This window comes from Diaphorina citri, unplaced genomic scaffold (genome assembly GCF_000475195.1).
Source record: "Diaphorina citri unplaced genomic scaffold, Diaci psyllid genome assembly version 1.1 scaffold2187, whole genome shotgun sequence".
Classification (NCBI taxonomy): domain Eukaryota; kingdom Metazoa; phylum Arthropoda; class Insecta; order Hemiptera; family Psyllidae; genus Diaphorina; species Diaphorina citri.
Genome location: NW_007379612.1, coordinates 56,002 through 57,520, shown reverse-complemented (window position 1 = coordinate 57,520; position 1,519 = coordinate 56,002). Strand labels below are relative to the sequence as shown.

The window sequence follows — 1,519 nt, the reverse complement described above, 5'->3', positions numbered from 1 at the left end:
ATTCAATTTGAAAGAAGAACACAGCTCCCCAGTCTGTTGTCAAGCAAGAATAGCAAAGAAATACCTACCTATCCCCAAAAATTTTTTTTTTTTTTTAATTTGAATTTTGCTTAAGAATTCGAAGGAGTTTGAATAGAAAATAAGGAGCACTCCTTGGCATTTATTTCAAAGCGGATTCACGCCTTAGCATCTATTTTAAGGCGGATTCACTTACCAGGCATCACGGTGGGCGAAATCATGAGGAAGTTAATGCAGGCCGCTCCCGTACCGTGTCCCATCATGGTCACATTTCCCGGGTCGCCGCCAAACAGGGCGATATTCTGCTGCACCCAATGGAGGGCCGCTATTTGGTCCATCAGCCCGTAGTTCGCCACGCGGGCCTTCATGTGGGGAGCGGCGTTTGCGTTGAGAAACCCTGGAAACAGAAGAGAAAGGGTGAGTTAAGTAACTATAGTAGAATGGGGTGCAAAAGTCCTACATTCTGGACTCCGCACACAGGAATTTCGTCGGAAATGACCCCATTTCAATGTAATGTAGGTAACTATGTAGTACAAAGAGGCACCAACCTCAGAGGTACAATGGTTATTGGTTAACGGGTTGGAATTTGGATCTGGAAGTTGGTGGTTCGAGTCCAAGCCAAGTCATAAAATTCATCTAGGTATAATAATGCGGGAACGATATTTGTGACAAGCATTTAAGTAAGCTCAACATCACAATTGAAAACTCCTTCTACTCACTACAGAGACAGCAATGTTTGAAGTAGAAGAATGAAAAAACCAACAAGAATGCGGATACAATAGTCCTACATACAGCGCGGGCCGGGTTCTCCTACAATGCGGGGAGGCCCCAGGCTATCTTTAGAGGTATGGAAAAGGTTTAAGGAATTATTAATAAGTCTACAAAAAGGGGCTATGTACCTAGATTGCTAGATTACAATCTCCCTGAGGAATTAGATGATAGAATATGCCTTGACAGACAAGCAGATAAATGAGATAAGGACATCTAGGTACTAGGTAGACAATGAGATAGGATTATAGGAATAGAGGAGAAGAGTTAAGAAGAGGGGAAGATGCAGGGAAAGGAAGATGACGAGAAAGAGGAGATGAGAGAAATAGGTGGGGAAAAGGGAGAAAGTGCGAAGAGGATTGGAAGAAAGAGGAGTACGAGTGAATAGGGTATGGGAGAAGAGGAAAGAAGAAGTTGAAAAGCGAGAAGAGAGGAAAAGGAGAAGAAGGAGAAGAGAGACAGAGGAAGAAATAGGAGAAGCAATATGAGGAGAAGAAAAATAAGACGAAAGAGGAGGAGGGAAAGAAGAAGAGAGGAAGGAAAAGGGAAAGAAGAAGAGAGGAAGAGAAAAAGGAGAAGGAGGAGGAGGAGAAGAGGAAGTTTATGCATGAAAGCATGAAACGCATCTTGAACATGAGAGACACAAGTGAGAGAGAGAGAGAGAGAGAGAGAGAGAGAGAGAGAGAGAGAGAGAGAGAGAGAGAGAGAGAGAGAGAGACACGCGAGAGAGAGA

General features: G+C 43.5%; 1 protein-coding gene across 1 annotated transcript in view; it reads right to left on the bottom strand.

Annotated features, from left to right (window-relative positions):
• Window positions 1-214: 214 nt before the first annotated feature.
• The window catches only part of LOC103518428 (neuroligin-2-like), a gene marked incomplete at its 3' end in the record, with an annotated part of 34,159 nt that continues 32,854 nt past the window's right edge, over window positions 215-1,519 (bottom strand). Inside the window, exon 3 of the mRNA XM_008483491.1 lies at window positions 215-415. Within this exon, the coding sequence (XP_008481713.1) occupies window positions 215-415 (201 nt within the window). The remainder of the gene's footprint in view (window positions 416-1,519) is intronic.